Source organism: Populus trichocarpa, chromosome 7 (genome assembly GCF_000002775.5).
Source record: "Populus trichocarpa isolate Nisqually-1 chromosome 7, P.trichocarpa_v4.1, whole genome shotgun sequence".
NCBI classification, from domain to species: domain Eukaryota; kingdom Viridiplantae; phylum Streptophyta; class Magnoliopsida; order Malpighiales; family Salicaceae; genus Populus; species Populus trichocarpa.
This window is the reverse complement of record NC_037291.2, coordinates 14,267,087-14,288,378: the sequence shown is the minus strand read 5'-3', so window position 1 is coordinate 14,288,378 and position 21,292 is coordinate 14,267,087. Positions and strand designations below refer to the sequence as shown.

General features: G+C 31.9%; 2 protein-coding genes across 6 annotated transcripts; one reads left to right on the top strand and one right to left on the bottom strand.

Moving 5' to 3' along the window:
- Window positions 1-6,242: 6,242 nt before the first annotated feature.
- Window positions 6,243-7,686, bottom strand: LOC7469593 (NAC domain-containing protein 83). The gene is made up of 3 exons (XM_002310403.3): window positions 7,483-7,686; window positions 6,982-7,244; window positions 6,243-6,863 (listed from the first exon to the last, which is right to left on the bottom strand). The coding sequence occupies exons 1-3, from the start codon at window positions 7,622-7,624 to the stop codon at window positions 6,489-6,491; spliced, it is 780 nt and encodes a 259-aa protein (XP_002310439.2). The 5' UTR covers window positions 7,625-7,686; the 3' UTR covers window positions 6,243-6,488.
- Window positions 7,687-15,510: 7,824 nt separating this feature from the next.
- On the top strand, window positions 15,511-21,209 carry LOC7469594 (endonuclease III homolog 1, chloroplastic). 5 transcript variants are annotated; one of them, XM_024605608.2, is made up of 12 exons: window positions 15,511-15,689; window positions 16,009-16,133; window positions 16,253-16,365; window positions 16,448-16,511; window positions 16,941-17,009; window positions 17,684-17,802; window positions 18,940-19,006; window positions 19,226-19,317; window positions 19,470-19,607; window positions 19,686-19,790; window positions 20,192-20,275; window positions 20,738-21,209. In XM_024605608.2, exons 2-12 carry the CDS (start codon window positions 16,061-16,063, stop codon window positions 20,879-20,881), a joined length of 1,068 nt encoding a protein of 355 aa, XP_024461376.1. In that variant the 5' UTR covers window positions 15,511-15,689; window positions 16,009-16,060; the 3' UTR covers window positions 20,882-21,209. The 5 variants fall into 5 exon arrangements, 3 of the variants coding, with proteins under 3 accessions (XP_024461376.1, XP_024461375.1, XP_024461374.1); XM_024605607.2 differs by lacking the exons at window positions 15,511-15,689; window positions 20,738-21,209 and adding an exon at window positions 20,568-20,725 and having other exon boundaries at window positions 15,755-16,133; XR_002982969.2 differs by lacking the exons at window positions 15,511-15,689; window positions 20,738-21,209 and adding an exon at window positions 20,568-20,688 and having other exon boundaries at window positions 15,759-16,133; window positions 20,167-20,275.
- Window positions 21,210-21,292: the final 83 nt, after the last annotated feature.

Sequence of the window (21,292 nt, the reverse complement as noted above, 5' to 3'; positions counted from 1 at the left end):
TAACTCTATTCCCATCTTATGTTAATTTTTATCATGAAAAAAAGGACTTTCTCCAAATATTTTTAGAGGGTTTTTGAATGGGAGGTGGTTTATGTTTTTTTTTTTTGAGTAAAAAGTATGTTTTTATAGTTTTTAGAGGTGTGGTTTGTGCTTAAAAGATATTGTACATTTGACAAAAAGCCACCACACCTTCAAGCCAAACACACCTTTAACCATGGTTATAAAACACGGTAGAAACTACAGCTGTGTTTTAAACAAAATGTAGTTATTAGATATTGTTTATGGGTCCCATATTTTTCAGCGTTCCAACCACAGCTCTCACGAAGCAGCTCCCGTTGCTTTTGTTTCAACAGTAAACAATGGTTTTTATGTTCATGCTAATTAATTAACATGAACAGTGTAGCATACACTGTTCATGTGGACAGTGTAGCCAGTTATGTTGTTCCGGTCGGACCGGTTCCGGTTCAAAGTTTAAAATGCATTAAACCAGGTCCGACCCAGTAAAATAAAAATTATTTTTTATTTTTTAATTGTGTTTTATTCGAAAAACTAGTGTTTAACATTATTTAATGACACTACATAAATTAGATAGAGATCGCTTGATGACGTAGCATTTGCAGAATTTGATCGCAATTGATTATATTTTACGTGATGTTATTGCGCGCTTAAGAAACCAAAAAAACTGTAGTCCTTGTCGGATGTATTTCATACGTGATGAAATTGTAGATATTTTAATAGAACAATAAAAAATATTTTATATAAAGTATTATTTATTTCATGAAATAATAGCAATAGTTAAATCTACAATATTTAAATTAAAAATCATCAATATTAATATATATATATATATATATATATATATATATATATATTTAAATTATTTTATAACTTCAATTTCAAAAGCATTCTTAACCAAACACATTAAACTACTTTTTGTTCAACCTCAATTTCAACCACAGTTTTAACCAAACACCTATTTTTTCAAACCAATCTTAATTAAAAGTATTTTTATAAAACAAATTTTTTCAACCACAACAGTTACCACGCAGTACCAAACCCACTGAACTTTAATTCATGGCTTGGATAGATCAATCCAAAACCTTTTCTATAACGAAGAAGAAATAGGCACAAAAGTCAAGAAAGTAGAGAAGAAAAGAGGGGGGAAAATAGTTGCCGAAGACATGCCATGGTTCCTAGGTTACAACTTACATGCACTGCCTTGAGGGAAAGACGATTCCGCCACGATTACAATGGCATCAAGAGCGACAACATTTTGATGCTGGAGGCATTGTTTTGAAACCTTTTCCTTTTTCAAGGATCAAACTATAAATGATGGGCTCTTGAGGGATTTTTTCTTGCAAAAATCAAATTGTGAATCAACAAAATTAGTTGACCTTGACTCGATCCATCAATTTTGAGAAGATTCGATGATCGTTTTAAGATTTAAAGAATCCAATATAACTCGTCGCTTTCTAATATATATTGAAGAATCAAGCTCATGGATTTAAGTACACATTCACAGAATCACTGATCATTGCGTGAGAGAAACATTTCTTGGTTTGTTATTATTTACTATCAAAATAAATTTATTCCCGACATGGATAATCAAGGCAAATGATATCGTCTTCAATAAATTACAAATGAAAAGATATTGTAATCTCAAATAATTTGGATTTTTTCTAGAACAAGAATCACAATTATTAAACCCTGCTTGACGCGATGATAGGTTGATCTTGAACCCATCCGTCTCATACCTTGATCTAGAATAAACATTTGATTTTTAATTTTATTTTAAAAACAACAACATTGTTTTGGCTCTTAAAAAAAATAGAAATGAGATCGTTTTAATAAATCTATATCAATCCATGTTAATATATCTAGCTCATGAATTGAGTCTTGTGCCATGTTATTTACCAGAAAAGTGTTTTTAAACAATTTACACATCAATTAAAATTAAAATTTAAAAAATACCCCACGCTTCGATTTAGTACAAGAAAAAAAACCTAGTAAGACATTATGTATAATTGTGATTATAAAATAAAAATCATAATTATTAAACCCAACTTGTCATGATGGGTTGATCTTGAACCCAACTGACTCGTCCCTTGACTTAGAATAAGCATTTGATTTTCAATTTTTTAAAATAATAAAACAATATTATTTTGGTTTAAAAAAACAAAAACAAAATTGTTTTAATAAATATATATCAATTTAGTTTATATATCCAACTCGAGTCTTGTACTAAATCATAAACTAAAAAAGTGTTTTTAAACGATTTACAATGTGTTTAAAATTAGATTTTAAGAACATTCCTCGCACTTTGATTTAGTACAAAAAAAAAAATAGCTTAGTAATACTTTTTATATAATTAGTCTTACATTTAGTAGATAATAATAATAACAACAACAATAATGATTATAAAGTTAATTCCTTGTATGATTGAAGGGATATAAATAAATTTTCAATTATTGCCTATATATAAATTAAGTTATAAAGTTGAACTGAATTAAATACAGACAAGATGTAGAACTCCAAGAGCACACGCATGCGTTGACCATGATTATGTCGGATTGAAATCCAACATTCACACAAAATATTCAAATCATGTGGGTGCTAATGTTACACGAACAATTCATGAATGTGCTGCGAATTCAATTGATGTTATCATGAGGATTTCAATTATAATAAATAAATCAAGTGCTGGTTATTTATTTATTTATTTATTTAATGAGGGATGGTCGGTGCTCCTATTTAATTTTAATTTTGAAATATATTTAATTAATTCCAGACAAGTATACTTAAGAAAATGATGGATGTTCTGTTAATAATCTCAAAAATAAAATTTATAAATTGATTATTAATTTTTTACGAGATTGAGAATTCTGATTACAATAAAGGATATCTTAAAAAAATAATTAAATTGTCATAAAGAATCAACGGAAGACTAATTAAGTTATTAAAGGTACAGTATGACTCAATATTATTTTTCAATAAAAAGAGTTGGACTAATTATTTTACTACGTACGATCAATTATCAAATCATAATATACTCTAAATAAAATATATATCAAATGTTGCTTGAAACACAACAATTAATCAGGCGGCCCATGCACGGAGGAGACGAGAGGGTAGGTTTGCCATGAAACACAAGCCAGTAGCCAAAGAAAGGGACATAAATTAGTGGTAGGGTTAAACCACCGATTGTTTTTTCTGTGTGAAAACGTTTTCAAAAGAATATTTTTTATTTTTTTTTTAAAATTAATTTTATATAAAAAAAATAACAGTATTTGATACAATTACTGTTTCTATGATCACATCAAACGAATCTGCTTAATGAGGCTAATGAATTCATTGTACATCACCTTCAATGATTATGCATGAGTGCTTTACTTTTTCCGCCATGAAAATCTCTGCGAAATCTGATTGCCTTGACTCGTAGAGCTAAATTAGTATGAACGGGAGAATTCTGCAGATTTTTTTTATTTATTATTGTATGGATTATTGGTTTGATATATTCAAGGTTGCATTCATATTCCAACATGTAATGTAAGGTTTTGCCCTACTTTATAATCAACAAGTAGCTAATTTCTCTTTCTCTTGTGAATTTTCTTATGTCTCGTATTTAAAAGTTTTCTTGGCATTTTCTTATTTTATATGTTTTGTTCCTTGTAATGCATGTACCTTGATGAAACCATATTCAAAGTTGTGTGGCTTCAGCGTTTTCATTCCTTCTTGATTTTTTAAATTTTAATATTGAAATCAGCATTTAAAAGAAGTAAAACTCTTTTAACACCATATTTGTTTACAAGATTAAACTCGTGTTTGGATTAAACAAATATAAAAATAATATACATTTTAAAACAACATTACCGCGTAAACAAATAACATCTTTACATGCTAGAAAGATACAAGAAATTAATGTGCCATTGTTAAAGGAACTGTACAAGAGTCATTTATCAAATAGATTCTAGGCACAACATAGATCTAAAAGTTTTAGATATTAAGGTAGATTTGATAACTTCTAATTATAAGTTTTGTCTAAGATGAAAACCTGGAAATGACATGAATATTAAAACGATCATGTTAACCCTTGTTGAGCTTGTTATGGGTAATACATTGCAGAGTCATTTTTTTACAGATTATCAGGGAGGAGGATCTTTGTCTAATAATCCTTAAGCATATTGTTTGATAATAAAACTTAATTTTGATTCACACACACACATATTTCTCGATTCAAAAATATCTCTAAACATAAAAAAAAAAATCAGAAAAATATTTCTTTCCCTCTCATGAACAAATGTGTATTTACGTACTTATTTCTCATATTCATAAAGGATCACCATCTTACAGAAAATATAACATCAATGTACTATATTATGCATCAAGGGTAATGTTAGGAAATAACTTTGACATATCTTCTATATAAAGAAGATATATCATATGTATAACAATTTACCTTTGTATTCCTAGATTCCAATCCTCTCTACAGACGCAACAAAAACAAATCTCTCCAACCCCTTTTCACTCATCATTAAGATCATCCAGGTTTGATGTTGATTTTCAAACCTTTGAATGGAGATAATTATTCAGTTTGAAAAAGAGCTATGACCATGACTTTGAATTTCAAAAACAAGTTAGGTTTTGTCAATGGCATAATCAAACGCTCATCAGAAGAAACAGATCCTGATGGTTATGCAACTTGGTCACGTAACAATGACATGGTCCACTCATGGATCACTAACACTCTCAGTCCAGAAATCTCAGATAGTGTGATTTATTATGCTACAACTTAAGAAGTTTTGGAAGATGTTCGTGAACGGTTCTCTCAAAGTAATGCATCACGCATCTTTGAAATTGAACGAAAAATTACTTATCATCAATAAAAACAACTTTTGGTCTCTGCTTATTACACAAAATTAAAAAGTTTGTGGGATGAACTAACATCTTACAGTGATGCATCTTATGGAGCCCAACAAGATCAACTAAAACTAATGCAGTTCCTGATGGGTTTGAATGAATTCTACAGTGCTATTTGCAGACGAATTCTTTTAAAGAATCTTCTTCCCTCTGTACGCCAAACATACTCCTCTGTTTCCCAAAAAGAAGAAAAAAAAACTTCTCGCTACACATACAACCACCGATTTTAGTGGGAGTGCGGCCATGGTTGTAAGAAGCAGTAACAAACCAAACCAATTTACAACAGCAGGAAGGATGGAGAGATCAGACCGTCCTTATAACAACCTAAATGAAAATCGATGCCATGATCAAGCATCACGCAGGTTCGTTTCGAAGTAGACCACAATGCTTTCATTGTGGGGATATGGGACATCTCATTGGAACATGTTATCAGCTTCATGGATACCCACCATTGTTAAATGAACTATACAAGAGTCCTTAATCAGATAGATTCTGGACACAATATAGATCTAAAAGTTTTAGATATTGGGGTAGACTTGATAACTTCTAATTATAGGCTTTGTCTGAGAACCTGGAAAGAGCATAAATATTAAAATGGTATTGTTGACCCTTGTTGAGTTTGTTGTGGGTTATTAAAGAATCATCTCAACCTAAAAGGTTAAGCTTTTAAGTGAAGTTCCAAGATATAATTTATATTATTCTCTAACATACCCTCTCAAGTGAAAGTATTTGGGATTAAAACTTGAACAAGTCTACACTATCTTATGCTTAATTTTTATTAAATAAATAGGAAAGGTGAGATTTAAACTCGTGACCGCTTGGTCATCAAGGCTTTAATACCATGCCAAAGAATCATATCAACCTAAGAGTTTAAACTTTTAGGTGAAGTTTCAAGATATAATTTATATTATTCTCTAACATAGGTAACACATCACAAAGGCATTTTTCTGCAAATTATTAGGGAGGAGGATCTCTGTCTAATAATCCTTAAGATTGTTCGATAATAAAACTTAATCTTGATGTATATATAAACTGATTTGAGAATATCTATAAACATAAAAAAAAAAAAAATCAAAAGAATATTTCTTTCCCTCTCATGAACGAATGCGTGTTTACATACTCATTTCTCGTATTCATAAAGGATCACCATCTTACAGAAATTAAACGTAATATCAATGTACTCTAGTATGTATCAAGGGCGGGTAAGCTAGCGATCTAGATCTCTGGCTATAATTTTTATCACCAAATTACAATGAAGCTACAGGTATCAATTGTCAAAGGCGTTCTGCTTGTGGATATTATTGAATGAGAAGAAGATCAACAACTACTGAACAATATTCATCGTTCCAATTAAGCGCAAACCATATTTCTTGATAACATAGTAAGGACGTACTACATGACTAGAGAAACAGAAAATCAACAAGACATCCTTGCCTAGCTAGACCAGAAACAGTAAGTCAACAAGACATCGATCCTTGCCCAGCTAGACCAAAAACACAATAAACAATTTTTTGTACATATGCAGCAAACAGATCAGCTTAGAAGAAACTAAAAATAGAGACAGCAAAGACCTAGTTCGTCCAAGACCAAAGACTAGGAAATGGCTGCTCATGAACAGCGGGCTCTAACTCTTCTTGCTGGTTAACATAATAGTGGCCACTACCAGTACACAATGCCGGTAGATAATTAGGATGATATGGAGATGGTGGTAGCTGCTGCATATTGTTCCATTGATCATGAGGTTGCTGATGATATCCGTTACAATGATCCAATGGCATTGTTGAATCTGCAGGCACCAAAGTTTGCTCCTCATGCTGCTCCACACCAACATTTGTCGAGCTACCGGCTTCGAAATCATTCCTCGATGAATGTTGTTTCTTAATACTCTCTATCTCTTCTTGCAAACTTGGTTTTCCCTTATATTTAATCTTGCAAAGCCTCCACTCCTAACAAAATAAAAGAAGTACAAATTGATGAAACAGACACGAGAATTTGGCATATAACTAAGACTGGTTAGCATGGAATTGTACACACAAAAGATATTGATCACTAGCCAGTACGTACCGTGGTTCTTGATTCAAGGCTATATTCATGCATAATCCAATTAGTCTTGATGGCATTATTGCGGTTTCTTTCATTGTCCTTGAACCTATGGAATGTCAAAGGCCTCTTGTTCCCAACAAGAAGTTGATGATCATTTGCATAAACTTTCTTGACATGGCTTGTAGCTTTCCACCATCCTCGACCGATCACTTCCCTTGAATCATTTATCTCCCTCTTACAATAGTAGAATCTCTCACCATTGCTTAAAGCCGTGGATTGATTCCCTGTATGAAAAAATGTTGCAGAGCTTATAAAAGTTAAATGGATCGAAAATTGCCATGGATGGACAAGATAATGGAATATTATGATACTATCAGACTTGAACCCTAAACAATACAGCTAGCGGAACTATAGGTTCAAACCATGCATCTAACATCATTGCAGAGAAATGGAAAGAAAAAACTTGAGCCCTACATGCAATAGAACAAAGAGAGTAGTAAGTAGTGCATATATATTACACACATTCAAGATCCTGTGGTTCACGTTCATAAACATTCATTTCAAGAATGAAATGGAGTGGCATTTCTTGGCCAGAAGCTTTTCTGTCTAGGACCTGGATGAGCTCTTCATCAGTGGGATTGAACCTGAACCCATGAGGCACCATCTTCAAGTATAAAATGACCTAAATATTTCCCTTTTGTTTCAGAGACCTGATTCTGAGAAAGATGACCAGCAATGTGCTTCTTTATATAGAGGAGAGGAACTAAAAGGTCGCTGTAGAAAAAGATGTAAAGAAGAAAAAGAAAGCACAAACATCGATAACACGACGCAAGACGAAAAGAGAGAGATGCTACATTCTCCACTTCACAGAAGGAATCATGCTGGGTCCATATTAGGAGACAGATTACGTCGTCAGCAATGACTTGAGAAAACCTATAATTATGAACATTTTGAACAATGGAAAAACAAAAGGTAAATAAAGTATTTATTGCTGTGATTGTGATCCGTTCTAATTTCAGTGCTTTTTAAAACTGTTTTTTATTTTAAAATATATTAAAAATAATTTTTTTAATGTTTTTATATCATCACATCATCAAAATTATCAAAAAAAAAATACTAAAAAATTAATAGATATATTCCATCAGTAATGTTTGACAAATAAAAAAAAAATCTTGCAATCCAGCAAGCTAGCTGATCTACTTTGAAAACGCATAGGATCCGTTAGCCTCAGTTGAACTAGCAAATCTACTGGTTGAATCGTTTAGAAGAGATTCTACATAGCTTTTGCTAGGTTCATGAATTTGGTATCTCTAGTTATCTTTTAAAATTATCCACTTATCATTTTATCATTTTATATTTTAATTTAGGGTTAAAATATGCTAGGGCTTCCTAAATTATTGATCAGAGAGCAAATAATCCGTATCCAATTTATTGACCGTTAGATAGTCGTTGAAGAAAATTGAAGGTAGATTAGATTTTTCATTCAAACGGGGGTTGGTATTTATCACATGACTAGCACGTGACACGTAAATTCATGTGATAAATACTATTAATTAATTTTGGAGTAATTAATTTAGTCACCATTTATTAATCAACACGTTTTAAAAGAATTTAATTTGTTAAAAAATTAATTTTTATATTTTTTTAATCGTAAAAAATAATTTTAAAAAATAAAAATATATATAATTTTAATATATTTTTAAATAAAATATATTTTAAAAAATAATCATTACCATATTTTTAAATATATCATGCAATCGTCACTTGTCATCGGATAGAAATCTAGCCTAACCTAACAATAGTTCCCATTTTCCCTATGAACCAATCCAAGACTTGTTGATTGGTCCAATAAATTAGAACACGAAAATAAGGAAATTAATGCTTCAAGTCTTAGTTTTAAGGAAAAGTCTTAGTTTTAAAAAAGGTTTTATCTCTCTCTCTCTCTCTCTCTCTCAAAGTGAGAATTGTTTTTTAAGTTATTTTTTTTATATTATTTAATTTTTGATATTAATATATTAAATTAATTAAAAAAATAATTTTTTTAAAAATATGGTTGTACCGCCCCGTAAGATGCACGCCGTGGAAATGAACCGGTTCTTCCATTGTTCACATTCAAACTGTCATTTCAAGTTATAAATGGATACAGAAAGGCAAATATTTGGAAAGATTCATTCGTTGAAAAGTGATGGGCTTGATTGGCTGAGTGAGCCATCATATGATCTTCGCCAGATACTCATGGGCTCAAATTAAACGTGCATGCATGGGACCATCGGCTAGGTTTCGTCTTGATTCAGCTGCTCCTATTATCTTGTGCCAGCATCAGTATCTCATCTCCCTGTACTTCCTTAATTTTGATGACTTTCACTCCATTTTCTAGATCATCAGAAATTATTACGCCCGAGAATATATATAGATATATATATGTGTGTGTGTGTGTTGCTATTTTATTAAATGATGAATGATAAATATCATAAATTAATAAGTAAAATATAAATATAATAAAAACCCGATGCACGAATAGCATTACCATTCCTCATAATTACAGCAGCCAGGATGAGCACTTGACTCATATTTAATTAATTTAATGATCTGACAAAAAAAAAAGAATATATTAAGATATTACTAACATATTTGGCCCTTTAATATATATGATCTCATAACACGTCGTTTTGCTTCTAGATAGCTTATATCCAGAGTGCTGGGGTTTTGCTGGCTTTGTTAGTAGTCAACGTTTCTGCCATCCCTTTGAAGTTTACACGCTTTATTATTCAAATTCATCTTCTTTCATGGAAAGAGATCATTAACCCTTTAATTTTCATGTAGTGAGATTTCTTTTTCTTTTTTATATATAATTTTTTCTCAATTTTAAATCCCCATCCAATGATCAAGAGTTTCTGGTAAAAAATTATGATCAAATCTTTTGCTGCGTATGATCACTCTGGCTGGGGAAGACAACACAATTGTGGTCCACAGACAGCCATTAATGTAGTATCATCAAACAGATTCTTAAAAATAATGGTCTCTTTCACTTTGGATGGATGAAGCATCTTGTTAGTGTCCAAGAAACATTGATTGGGTCATCTATATATCCGTATAATAATAGTGTTTAGAGCTTTGCCACCAGACAAAAATGGATATCTTGATAAGATCTAAAGGAGTTGACTTCGCTGTAATCAGCTGCTTGCTTTCTTTTCTATGATTTCTGATATCTGGGGGATTTTTGTTTTTTAGAGGTGGTAGATGTTATTTTTTAAAGTGTTTTTTTATATATAAAAATAATATATATTTTTTATTTTTTAAAAATTTATTTTGACATCAATACTTCAAAATAATCTAAAAATATTTTAAAAAAAAAACATTTTTAGCATGTTCAAAATAAAATCTCAAATACCATTTGATAATGCAGTTCATTCACAGGTTGCACCAGTAACAGTATATATATATATATATATATATATATATATATATTGTTACTGGTTTGCTTTTCTAAATCAAAAACTTAATTTTCAAACTTAACTTGCTTTTCTAAATCAAAGAAGAAGAAACTTAATTTTTAATCAATCTAACAACGCATCAATTTCACGGCATAGAAGTTTCTCCCCAATCAAACAAACACAACACTCAATTATCAAACCAAGCCTCTAAAGATTAATTCAACACGATGTTCTACTAAGTAATGCACGTCACGTATATAGTGAAAATGTTTTAATTTTCATTGGTAGCAACAATAAAGAGTCAAAATTAAGATTGACTTCTCCATTGTGGAAATTAAAGGAAGAAACATGATGTAGACGTGAGGCGAAGGAAGAAAACATAAAATTGCGAGTGGAGACATACATGTGTGTAGCCTGTACATGTTTTGTTTAATTTTTTTTCAAATAACGAATCGATTTAAATCTTTGAAACGACTTGTGCATACGAGGATATCTTCCACGGTCAAGAAGCAAGATTCCCTCCTTGTGGAATTTTTTGCAATATGAGAGATTAAGAAACTGTCTGGAAACGCGGTACAAACCGCGTTCTCAGAAAATTTAGAAAATAAATTTTTTTTTATTAAAATTTAATATGATTTGTATGTTTTGGATTGTTTTGATGTGTTGATATTAAAAATGATTTTTAATAAATAAAAAAAATCATTAGCATGCATTTCAGCATGAAAAATTATTTAAAAAGCAACCGCTATCCCACTACGAAACAATTTCTAAATCTTTCCATTTCATCGATGGATACGGAATCATCTCTAGATTTGCCGTATCTTGTGACTGTGTTGTTGTCACCTTGTAGACTTGTTCAAAAAACAAACAAGATGTGTACGCAGAGATCTTCAATCTTGAAATTCTTCAAGAAGATTGGGTCCTCCAGTGTTTTCTCTTGTTGCTTTTGCTCTTGTGGGGACAAATGGCTGCAGGCATTAACATGGGCAGCTGAGCAGCTGGAGACACAAAGCATTCACTATTCTTTCATTTCTGAAACCGAACATCCATGCCCGAGCTAACTAAAGTAAGAACATGATAATTTAAGAGATTGTTTAGTATCTTTTTTAACTTTACTTCCTGTACTCTTCACTTCTTTTATTTGTTTTCTAAGCAATTAAAAGCTCTTTGATTCTCTAGTTTTAGTTTTTAAGTATGTTCGAGAGTATGGTTGAAATTGTTTTTTAAAATATTTTTTATTTAAAAATAAATTAAAATAATAATTTTTTTATATCATCGCATCAACAATATAAAAAAATTAAAAATATTATTTTCAATACAACCAAACCCCAGCCTCGACCAAACCCTAGATTTCATGAACTCGGTCGACCTTGCTAGACAACCTAGCGACCCCACCCTGAATATCCCGAATCCAACTTAGAAAATATTAATGCCTATATATTACCTAACGTATCAAATCCGATCTAGTTTGCAAAACACAGGCAAATAGTTTTGAAAACTTTTAAAAACCGCTTTTTTGTTTCAAAAGTTTCCAGAAAAACTTGCATGAAAACTATAAAATAAAAAAGATACGAGACAATTAATTCTAGACTAACCAGGTCAATGGAGTCAATGGATCTATTATATTAATAGGATTTTAATTACAATACAGTGGCTAGTTAATTATGGGAATTAATTAAATTATAAAAAAAACAAGATTAGGTACGCTAATTATGTCAATGTCGAGATTTGCATGCCCATAATAAAACAAAAGGAGGTCTATTGTTTCCTTCTCAAAGACATCTCCCGTATCTTAAGTGGATTGCGAAGGCAAGAGAATATCTAAGCAGAATCATAATGCTTTGATTAGTTAATTATGCTAAGTTGATAGTGATTGACTCATTTCTCCCTCAGTGATTAACTTATTGTAAGTAATCATGTCGTTAAGGTTGTATTCAGACAGGGATCCATTTTATAATCAGCTCAGATATGGATATTGTCCAGTAGGATCAAGACATAGGGTCACACTATCTTCCATTACCTCCTCCTCCTCCTCCTCCGTCCTTTTCTTCCCCCCCAATAGTTGGTATTATCCGACGAGTCATTAATTTCATATGTTGCCTTGTCGATCTAGAGACTAGAATCCAGCTCAGATCAGGTTTTATGTTAAATCTAGTGAAAGTTAATCTGGTCAAATATATTTTGTCTGGTGGATTAACTCATGATTGATTAAAATCTTAGTGAGACGGGAATGATTTTTATTTTAAAAAAACATAGAATGATATTGTTTTTTTATATTTTCAATTCAACCTTTCTTTTAGCATAACTAGATGAAATTAACCTTGGAATTATGGTTGAAATATAATATTAAAAGATAAAGGACTGAAATATATGACACTAAGATAATATATGTCTAATCCCTAATTTTTGCAATTATATTTTAGTCCTAAAGTTTATTTTTATAAAAAATAGTTTTCAGTTCTTTAATGAAAGAAAGACTTTGCTAGAAAATTATATGTATTTGATTGTCGTAATTCCGTAAACCAAAATGATCAACTTTGGTATTAAAATTTTCCATTCAATGAAGAAAGTTTGATAGTGATTGTTTTTTGTCCTATCTTATTTAACAAACAAATTAGAGCATAGAAAAATTTGTGATCTCGTTTTGATTTTTCAGTTTTCAATTGATTTTTTGCTACTTTAAGAGATCAAAAGGGTTTATTGTTGGATGTTTCTCAGCAAAAAAAAATATGTTGTTTCGTAAAAAAAACACAAGCTCACTTATTTACTCAATTTCAAGTGACTTCAGCTATAGAAAACTAGGCAAGCATATAACACATTATTTGTTGCAGTAGATGACGCATCGCTCACTTTAATTATTTTTTTTAAATAAAGGGGTTATTACTTTTTTTTTCTTTGATTTTTTTATACTAAAAAAAATTACCATACAGATTTACTTACTCTTCAATTTTGATTTAGTTCTTAAATAATATATATAGTTTAAAATTTAAATAATTTAGTTTTTCAATTATTACGTATATATTAAAGTAACTATACTAATAATAAATTATTCATGAAAAATCACTTCAAATCATTTTTTTAAATATAGATTTTAAACATAATTTTTATCATATTTTTTTTTAACTCTCAACTACACGTGAAACATGGACATATATATTATCTTGATATTTCTTTCAAACTTACTTTAATAATTATAAAATATAATATTTTTAACAAAAATAATGATTCAATTAAAAATATTACATTCGCTAAGATAAATAAGAGATATGTTAATAATAAAATTGATTCTAGACTTGAGAAATATATATTTTGTGCTTATTTAAATATATAATTTTCAATTTATTTGATTTATTTTGTTGAACGTACTTGTTATCATTTTATTTTGCAATGAAAATTTATCTTAAAATGGAAAAAGAATCGAAGTGATTGTATTTTTAGGTTTAGTAGTGATATCAAATAAAAAATCCGAGACCTTGTCCTTGAGACAGCATAGCATGCAACCTAGTTAAGACCAAACCTAATTATTTGGTCCGTTCAAATTTAAGCTCTTTACATGAAAATTAGAAAATCTACGAGGATTTTATTTGCCCTAATTTAGCATAAGGATTTGAACTCTCGTGATAAAGAAAGTAGCATGATCCTTTAATCATCATATCAACCTCTTAGATTAGCTTCCATTGCATATGATCTTGCACTAAATTTAAACAAGAATATTATAAATAAATAAATAAATAATAAATAATTTTGTGATCCTAGCACAGAACTCAATAGCCAATCCTATTAATTTAATGAATCACATATAATATTTTTTAAAAAAACCCCATCAATTCTGGAGGTGGCAGGTGTTCTTCAAGTTTTACAAGACAGTAGCAGAAGAAATGGACAGTAGCTGAGACTCCAATGTTTATGGGCCATGGCCTAGCATCATCAGCACAAAGCTCAGGATGGAGCACTAGCAAGCCCGGCTCACGAGTCACTCTTTTCTTTATTTGGTATTATGGTAGCTTTTGTGGTTGTGGTTCAAAAAAAATTATTTTATAAAAAGTATTTTTAATTGAGGTTGGTTTGATATTTATATATGTTTGGTTGAAACTGTAGTTAAAATTGAGGTTGAACAAAACATAGTTTAATGTGTTTGGTTAAGAATGCTTTTTAAATTGAGGTTATAAAATAAGTATATATATATATATATATATATATATATTAATATTAATGGCTTTAAATTTAAATATTGTAGATTTAATCACTATTATTACATCATGAAATAAATAATACTTTATATAAAATATTTTTTATTGTTCCATTAAACTATCTACAATTCCATTACGTACAAAATTCATCCGACAAGAACTACAGTTTCCATATTTTTTGAGCGTGCAATAAAATTAGGTAAAATATTATCAGGAATAAAATTAAGATTACGAGTAAATTTAAGTCACCCTAAACTAGTTTTTTTTTTAAAAAAAATACTGTTCACGTGAACAGTGCAAGTGAAATCAATTCACTGCACTGGTTTTTTTAAAAAAAACAACACTATTCACTTTAATGAACAGTGTGAGTGAAGAAAAGTTCCACAAAGCTGCTTTCATTTTTCCTGCGTTTTAAACGCAATATGTAGTGAGCCCCATCAAAATTAAACTGCGTTTTTGTGTTTACCAAACAATTGTTTGGATGTGGTTGCTTCAAATGGAGAAGCAACCACATAAACAAACGGGCTCAAACTAATCAATCTTGAACCCCACCAAAAATTACCATTAAATTGTTTTATATTAAGCTTTTAATAAGGGAAACAATCGGTGGGTAAACTCGAGATTCAACCGATCTAGAATTAGAATCAGACTAGGTTTAAAAAAAGTTAAAGAAAGAAAAAAACCTAGGTGATCCAGTAAAACACTCAGGTTAACCTGGTAAAAAATCTAATTGCAACTCATTAATTAATTATTTTTTTAAAAAAAATAATATCATTTTGATTTATAAAAATTTTAAAATTTAATCAGGTAAAAATTTATGATGCGGGTCTTGGCAGGCCAGGTAAAAACTATAAATAAATCAATGAAAAATCTTTCTAAAACGTGATTCAGTGGCCACTCGATCCAAAAATTCCACTTTATTTGTGAACTTCCGCTCGGTTGATGGGCACTCATGGAAGCTCATCTTGCATACAATTTTAGGGTTCCAAGCCCGTCCTTCATCCTGCGCCTCCCTTCTATTACTTAGATTATAATGATTATAATCCGAACTTGCTTAGCTAAAGTAAGCTATTAAATATACAAATCATATCCTCCACCAATCTATGTAAGTTATATGAGGTTCCTCTTGAGTTTAAAAATCAGTATTTTATCAACATTTAACTCCAATAAAAGTGATTTTTTTTACCTCTTTCAGCTCCTGCAAACTGCTTGATTAAATTTATCTTTAGATGATCTTGTTTAATTACTTGAATTTATGCTGCCATAATCGAGAAGATATGCTGATCTGCCTCCTATATCATGTGATAAAATAAATAAATAATGTAGCAAAATCTATAGGGGTCATAAAATGAAATAAATATAATTCTCCTGTCTCTCTATATTCCCGAAAAAACAAAGCCTAAAATGTCTGTGGCTGTCATCAGAGTTCCTTGTTCATTACAAACGACATTCGGGCTCATCGTCAAATGTAAGAAAATGCCAAACACAAGATTCTCCTCTAAATCCCTCCAATCCAAAACAGAGATTTCCACTTCAGACACAGTCCCAGGTCAGAGAGAACCAAAACCTTAAACTCCCCAAATGTCCTTATTTCAGTGCTTCTTATTAAGATTGAATCTTTTTTGGTTTTTAAGGATACCCTTTTGATACTTTGTTCATGAATATCAGGTCCCAATGAAGTTTCTGTGCCAGAAGTTCGTGTTTTTGTGAGGAAAAGGAAAGTGAAAACCACTGTTGAGGCTGCTGAAAAGGAGGTTAAAGTAGAGCCCAGGAAGCAGAAAGTGAGAGTCTTTTTCGTGTCTTTTTTATATAATGTTATTGTTTTTATAGGATTAATAACTTCATTTAATCTTTGTGGTGTAGTTATCTGCTTTACCTGACATTGAAGAATTTGCATACAAGAAAGGAAATGGTCCTGCCCTGATAAGTAAGTGATACCTTCTTTAGCAAAGGTTGTAAAGGCATGGAATTTAAGTAGGAGATGATAAAAAGAGAAAGTGGGTAACTTTGATTGAGAAATTTGCTTGGGGTGTGGTGGGTTAGTTTTCATTTGCTTGTTTTTTGAGTAAAGTTAAAGACTTTCCTTTTTTTTTTAATGTGCTTTCCTTGCCTCTGTTTGAGGTCGAGGATGTTTAGAGTGTAGAATGTTATGTCGCGTGAAGTTGAGGTGAAAATTTTCTGTTTTTAAAGTACTTCATATCCATTGTTGGCCTGAGGTGCTTTACTTGAAAGTGCACGGTCTGTTGGTAGTTCAAAATTGTTAAGCTTGTGACATGGATTTTAAATGTTATACTATCATTTGGTTTGTTGTTCATAACATAAAGAGTACTGATTTCTCTTAGAAATGGTTCTACAGGGAAGTTAAAATCTACCGAAAATGTGCTTCCTGTGGACAGTGAAGCTGCTTCTACTATTAGGCCAGCAGGTATGCAGAACTGAAAGGTGTCAAATTGATTTTGGATTTGGCAGGTGAAGGGTAGGAGAGTCTTGTAAAGATATTTGTGTTTTCCATATATATGTGGATGGAAAAACATTTTCTTGTGGGGGCATTATTGGTTGAAAGAAACTAATGAGTGATCCAGATTCTCATAACTTAAACCCATGGAAAATCTCTCTCATAAAAGCATTTATAAAGCACATAGAATCAAAGATCTGAGAGGCGGTGAATAGGGATTCAGGGTTAAGGGTGGCAGTTACTTTCATGCAAATACTATTTGTTGGATGAAGCATGCAGTTGAAGGTATACTCTGCTAACATACAGTTGAAGCAATATTTTGATATCAGATATAATTATGGTAACTAGAAAAAAAGGACAACTGGTATATTGCTTCAATCATTTGAATGAGCCATTGTCCATGTTAATCACAACATTCCATATTTGTCGCTATTGTCTCGGCTAGTTTTATCAGTATCATATATTCAAGTGGGTTATTAGTTGACATTGTCAATTGACTTAGAATTTTGTAGTTTGTGTAACTGGATCTGATATTTAGAGGAGGCAGGATTTTGATGGGGATATATTAAATAATGAACACTTGTAGATATTGTTTCTGTTTTCTTTTGTTGCTTGTTGATAATGATATGTTTTATTTGATATAGGTGAACCACCTCTCAACTGGGACAAAGTCCTTGAAGGGATTCACAAAATGAGGTCTTCTGAAGATGCACCAGTAGACACCATGGGATGTGAGAAAGCTGGCATCTCTCTTCCTCCTGGGGTATTGTTCATTTCCATTATGCATATTACTCTAACAAAAGCATATTTATGAGTATTACCTATGTTTTCTGTAATTCAAACTTTAGCAAAATGGTCCCCTACTTTCTCTCTTAGTTTTTATTAATAATTTCCTGTGTCTGCTTCTATGTGATTGTATTAGTTTATGGCTTTGTTTTTTTTTTTTTTGTAATTTTATGTAGCTGTCGCACTGAGAAACGTTGTTAGATGTCCCATTTTGTTGCATATTGTGACCTTAGGTCTCAAAGTGTCTGCCTGGTAACTATGCAGACCACCCATAAGGTGGCTCAGAAGTTTGTCAAGACTTGCTAAAATCGTAAACTTACATCTCTAGATACTTGATTGTGTTTAATGGGTGCCTCCATCTGCAGAGTTTGTAGACCTTAGGTCTCAAAGTGTCTGCCTGGTAGCTATGCAGACCACCCATGAGGTGGCTCAGAAGCTCTTCAAGACTTGCTAATATTGTAAACTTACATCTCTAGATATGTGAGCGTGTTTAATGGGTGCCTCCATCTGCAGAGTTTGTAGCTGTTCTTTTTTGAAGGAGGTGCTTTATTTGTAATAGATTATACCTATTGTTCAGTCTTTGGGAGACCTTTCAGCTTACTGCGATGGAGCCTGTTCCTGTATTTTGGATTTTCTGTTTCTTATAAAAAACTATTACCCCGTTTAGGCTTCAGTTTTAACAGATTATTGTTTGGCATGAAGCTTTTAAGAATGATCATTTGGTCATTTTAAAAGAAGGGTCACCACTGTCAACTATTCTTAGCTTTGAAAATGTTGTGCTAATACAAGAAACTAGAACCAATTCTGACTCATTATCTGTGGAGAATTATCTCTGTGCATATGGATTGGCAATCAATTTCTTGTATTTGACTGATAAATGAGTTTTTGTGGATTCTCTGTGACAGCATTTTCAGTGATCTCTATCTTCTGACTTGTTTTTCTGAAAGTTTGGAACTTTAACAAAATAGTTGCTGTCAATTTCATTTCTGATTATCTTTCAAAGCCCTGTACTTTATCTTTCAAAGCCCTGTACTTGTAGTTTTGCTTTTTGGTGGGTTCTAAATTCTTAGAATTTGGTAGAATAACGATATTTTAACTCCTCTCTTTTGTTTAGGAAAGAAGATTTGCGGTCTTGGCATCAGCACTTCTCTCAAGCCAAACAAAGGATCATGTTACTCATGGCAAGTTCATACCAATAAATAATAAGTTTATCATCATTAAAAAATGTTTTATTTTGATTCTTGTTTGTTCAAGAGAATGTCTTATTCTCCAAATTGCATTTGTGTGCTTCTTCAATTATGATATTATTCTAAGAGCTTGGGAATATTCAGTTACCTGAAAACTTGCATGTGGCATGTCATGATATTTGCTGTTTCACAGATAGGTTGTTTTGAGTGCAGGAGCAATTCAGCGTCTTCAGCAAAACAATCTGCTTACTGCTGATGCCATTGACAAAGCTGATGAAACAGCAATCAAGGACTTGATTTACCCGGTATGTGTTCTCATGACAACACGAACAGATGAGGGGAAGCTATCTTGTTTTACTGAGACATTCAGCATCTAAATAAATGGGTTATTTACTATTATTACTATTACTATTATTATTATGATTTATGGCATTGGTTAATTATGGTTTTTCTTCAGGTTGGCTTTTATACAAGAAAAGCTAGTAATTTGAAGAAAATTGCAAAAATTTGTCTCTTGAAGTATGACGGCGATATACCTAGTTCTTTGGAGGACTTACTGTCCCTTCCAGGGATTGGACCAAAGATGGCTCATTTGGTATGGCCTTAATTAAATAATCTTTATAATAAGGATGCTAGCTTAGTTTGTTAAAGTTTTTTGTGTGTGGGGCTTTAGGTAATGAATATTGCTTGGAACAATGTTCAAGGGATTTGTGTAGATACTCATGTGCACCGCATTTGCAACCGCCTTGGATGGGTGGCACGGCCAGGCACAAAACAGGTACCTTCCCATGCATTTCCTGATGATGGTTTTGTGTGATTTTACTCATGATTTCCTTTTCTTTTCTGGGTCTAACTTGTTATGAAGTTCCAATGATTCAAGGAAATGCATCGAGCATTAAATGATGATTGTAAAAGTTCCAAATTTAGTATAATTTCAAGGAGGATCTAGCAAAGGCCTACATAGATTGTGACCTTGTAATGTGTGAACACATAAAGCTATTTCATTTATCATATTTATGCTTCCTCTACTGTTTATGATGAATACAAATCAGATAAATGAAACTTACCATCATAAATTGTCTCCCTTTGTCTCTTTATATATTTGCACTAAGTTTTTATGCTTCTTTCTCTGTGTTTATATTCATTTTTATCAGTTCTTTTTTCCCCCCTTACTGCTAGAAAACTTCAACTCCTGAGGAAACAAGAGAGGCTTTGCAACTATGGCTTCCAAAGGACGAATGGGTTCCAATAAACCCTCTTTTGGTACGTGTAGCTCATTCATGTACACTCAAACATGCATCACACAGGTTCACAAAAATAATTGGCTGAAGTGAAAGCAGATATATAGTGCTGTTATGTGTATGCAATCAAAATGTGCATGTCTAGTATTCTCAACTGTACATATGCAAGTCGGTGCATGTCAAATTATTGAAGCATTTTGAAAAACTTGTAATCTTGGAATGTCCTTGTTTATTTATGCTGTCTTCTGGAGTTATGCAACAAAAGATTATGGTAGGCTTATCTGAGCCTCCTAGTGTACTGTTTTTTGAATCAGTGGCCTAGTAGCAAGTGCCCCAGGACATGTTACGTCTTTGACTGGTGCAAAAAGAGCTGCACAATTCCTCTCTTTCAATGTTATGCAGTTACTGTCTAGCCGTAACATAAACTCATAGGCATTTTAGGGATATTAACCGAATGCAATTTATTGCTCATGGAATCGAACAGGTGGGATTTGGGCAGACAATTTGTACTCCACTTAGACCTAGATGTGGAATGTGCTGCATAAGTGAGTTCTGTCCATCTGCATTCAAGGAGACCTCAAGTCCGGCATCCAAGCAGAAAAGGTCCGGTGGGAGCAAAAAGCTCTAAAACACTAGTTGGTTTTGATTTTTGGCCTCCCGTTCTTACTTTGTATTTGCATTGCAATAGCCGAGGAAGTATAGTTTTAAGTTATTCCGTTTTGTGGCATTCTGCTGTGTATCAAATGTTGGTGCTTCATAGGCAGCATAGGCAAAAGATGGTGCCCATATTTTATTGGCAAGGCGATAGAAGCAATGCAGTTTTGGGAGGGGAATGAGTGCTATCTTAAACAAACTTGTATATGTAACGATTGAATCAAATCCATAACTATTTTGCTTTACGTTAACCATACATTCAACAGAAAGCATTTCATTAATGGTACAGAATTTTTGGGCAAGTTGTGTTTTCTTGTTCTCTGAAAATTTAGTTTGGTCCAATGGAGACCCAACAGGCCTTGGTCTATCCAATCAAGTAGCCAAT

What these genes read in the sequence shown, in the direction of transcription:
- LOC7469594 (XM_024605606.2), top strand. Translation starts at nt 15,989, where the DNA reads ATGTCTGTGGCTGTCATCAGAGTTCCTTGTTCATTACAAACGACATTC. An exon ending in AAAGGATCATGTTACTCATG is followed by an intron (nt 19,007 to 19,225) that starts GCAAGTTCATAC and finishes TTTTGAGTGCAG; the next exon opens with GAGCAATTCAGCGTCTTCAG. An exon ending in TTCCAATAAACCCTCTTTTG is followed by an intron (nt 20,276 to 20,737) that starts GTACGTGTAGCT and finishes GGAATCGAACAG; the next exon opens with GTGGGATTTGGGCAGACAAT.
- LOC7469593 (XM_002310403.3), bottom strand. Translation starts at nt 7,624, where the DNA reads ATGGTGCCTCATGGGTTCAGGTTCAATCCCACTGATGAAGAGCTCATC. An exon ending in TGAACCACAGGATCTTGAAT is followed by an intron (nt 7,245 to 7,482) that starts GTGTGTAATATA and finishes TTTTTCATACAG; the next exon opens with GGAATCAATCCACGGCTTTA. An exon ending in GCCTTGAATCAAGAACCACG is followed by an intron (nt 6,864 to 6,981) that starts GTACGTACTGGC and finishes TTATTTTGTTAG; the next exon opens with GAGTGGAGGCTTTGCAAGAT.